This window comes from Octodon degus, unplaced genomic scaffold (genome assembly GCF_000260255.1).
Source record: "Octodon degus isolate 3935 unplaced genomic scaffold, OctDeg1.0 scaffold00130, whole genome shotgun sequence".
Lineage (NCBI taxonomy): Eukaryota > Metazoa > Chordata > Mammalia > Rodentia > Octodontidae > Octodon > Octodon degus.
Genome location: NW_004524706.1, coordinates 155,134 through 156,070, shown reverse-complemented (window position 1 = coordinate 156,070; position 937 = coordinate 155,134). Strand labels below are relative to the sequence as shown.

The 937-nt window shown below is 36.5% G+C and overlaps 1 protein-coding gene across 1 annotated transcript in view; it reads right to left on the bottom strand.

The window, feature by feature from the left end:
• The window catches only part of Rbbp4 (RB binding protein 4, chromatin remodeling factor), a 27,841-nt gene that overhangs the window by 7,491 nt on the left and 19,413 nt on the right, over nt 1-937 (bottom strand). The window contains exons 5-6 of the mRNA XM_023701040.1: nt 811-930; nt 603-680 (exon numbers count right to left, since the gene is read on the bottom strand). Of these exons, the coding sequence (XP_023556808.1) occupies nt 603-680; nt 811-930 (198 nt within the window). The remainder of the gene's footprint in view (nt 1-602; nt 681-810; nt 931-937) is intronic.

Sequence of the window (937 nt, the reverse complement as noted above, 5' to 3'; positions counted from 1 at the left end):
TGGCATGTGGTGCTGGGGGATTGAACCGCGGTCCCTGTGCTTTGCTAAGCTTGTTCTAAGTAGGTGCTTTAGACCACTGAGCCATCTCACCAGCCCCTTCTTATTTATTTTTAATTTAAGTTCTTTTTTTTTTGAGACAGGATCTCACTAGGTAGTTCAGGCTGGCCTTGAACTCATGGTGTTCTTCCTGCCTCAGCCTCCCACTGTTATGATTACAGGCTGTGCCACGCTCAGCAATCATTTTAGTCTTGTAACAAGAAAACAAAAATGTGGCAAGCTACAAAGGATGAAGAAATGGAAATAATGGAAGAAATAAGTAAGAATTGGGAGCAAGGCTAATACATTAAATTAAGGATTAGTTTCTCAACATCCTAAGAAGGTTAAGTGGCTAATGACTAGTTTGAGAAAGCAGAGAAACAGGAAAAACAATCTCCATTCCCAAAGATTACATAGGCATATAAGAGATTATTGCTATTTTTAGCAATGAAAAACAAACAAAAAACAAGTGGGCCTACTCACACACCTAGGTTTAAAGAACAGTAACAACAACAAAACAAAACAAAACAAAACCAAAAACAGAAAAACAAACAAAATTTTCTTACCTGGAATATTTCATCCTTATGTGATTCAAAGGAATGCAACTTAAGTTTCAGATTTCTTAGATCCCACAAAGCAACAGTCTATGTACAATAAGAAAAGGAAAGAGATTAGTACATTTTTCAGAAAAATAAATCCCACAAACTGAAAATTTCTGTATATTTAAGATACTAAACTTACCGTATATATTATTTCAAAATAAACTAAACTGACCTTGTCAGCTGATCCTGTGGCAAGAATGAATTCACTGTAAGGATTGAAAGAGAGGCAGTTCACTTCTGCAGTGTGAGCATCAACTGAGTGGCTTGGTTTGGAAGTGTTGTTTGACCGAGTATCCCAA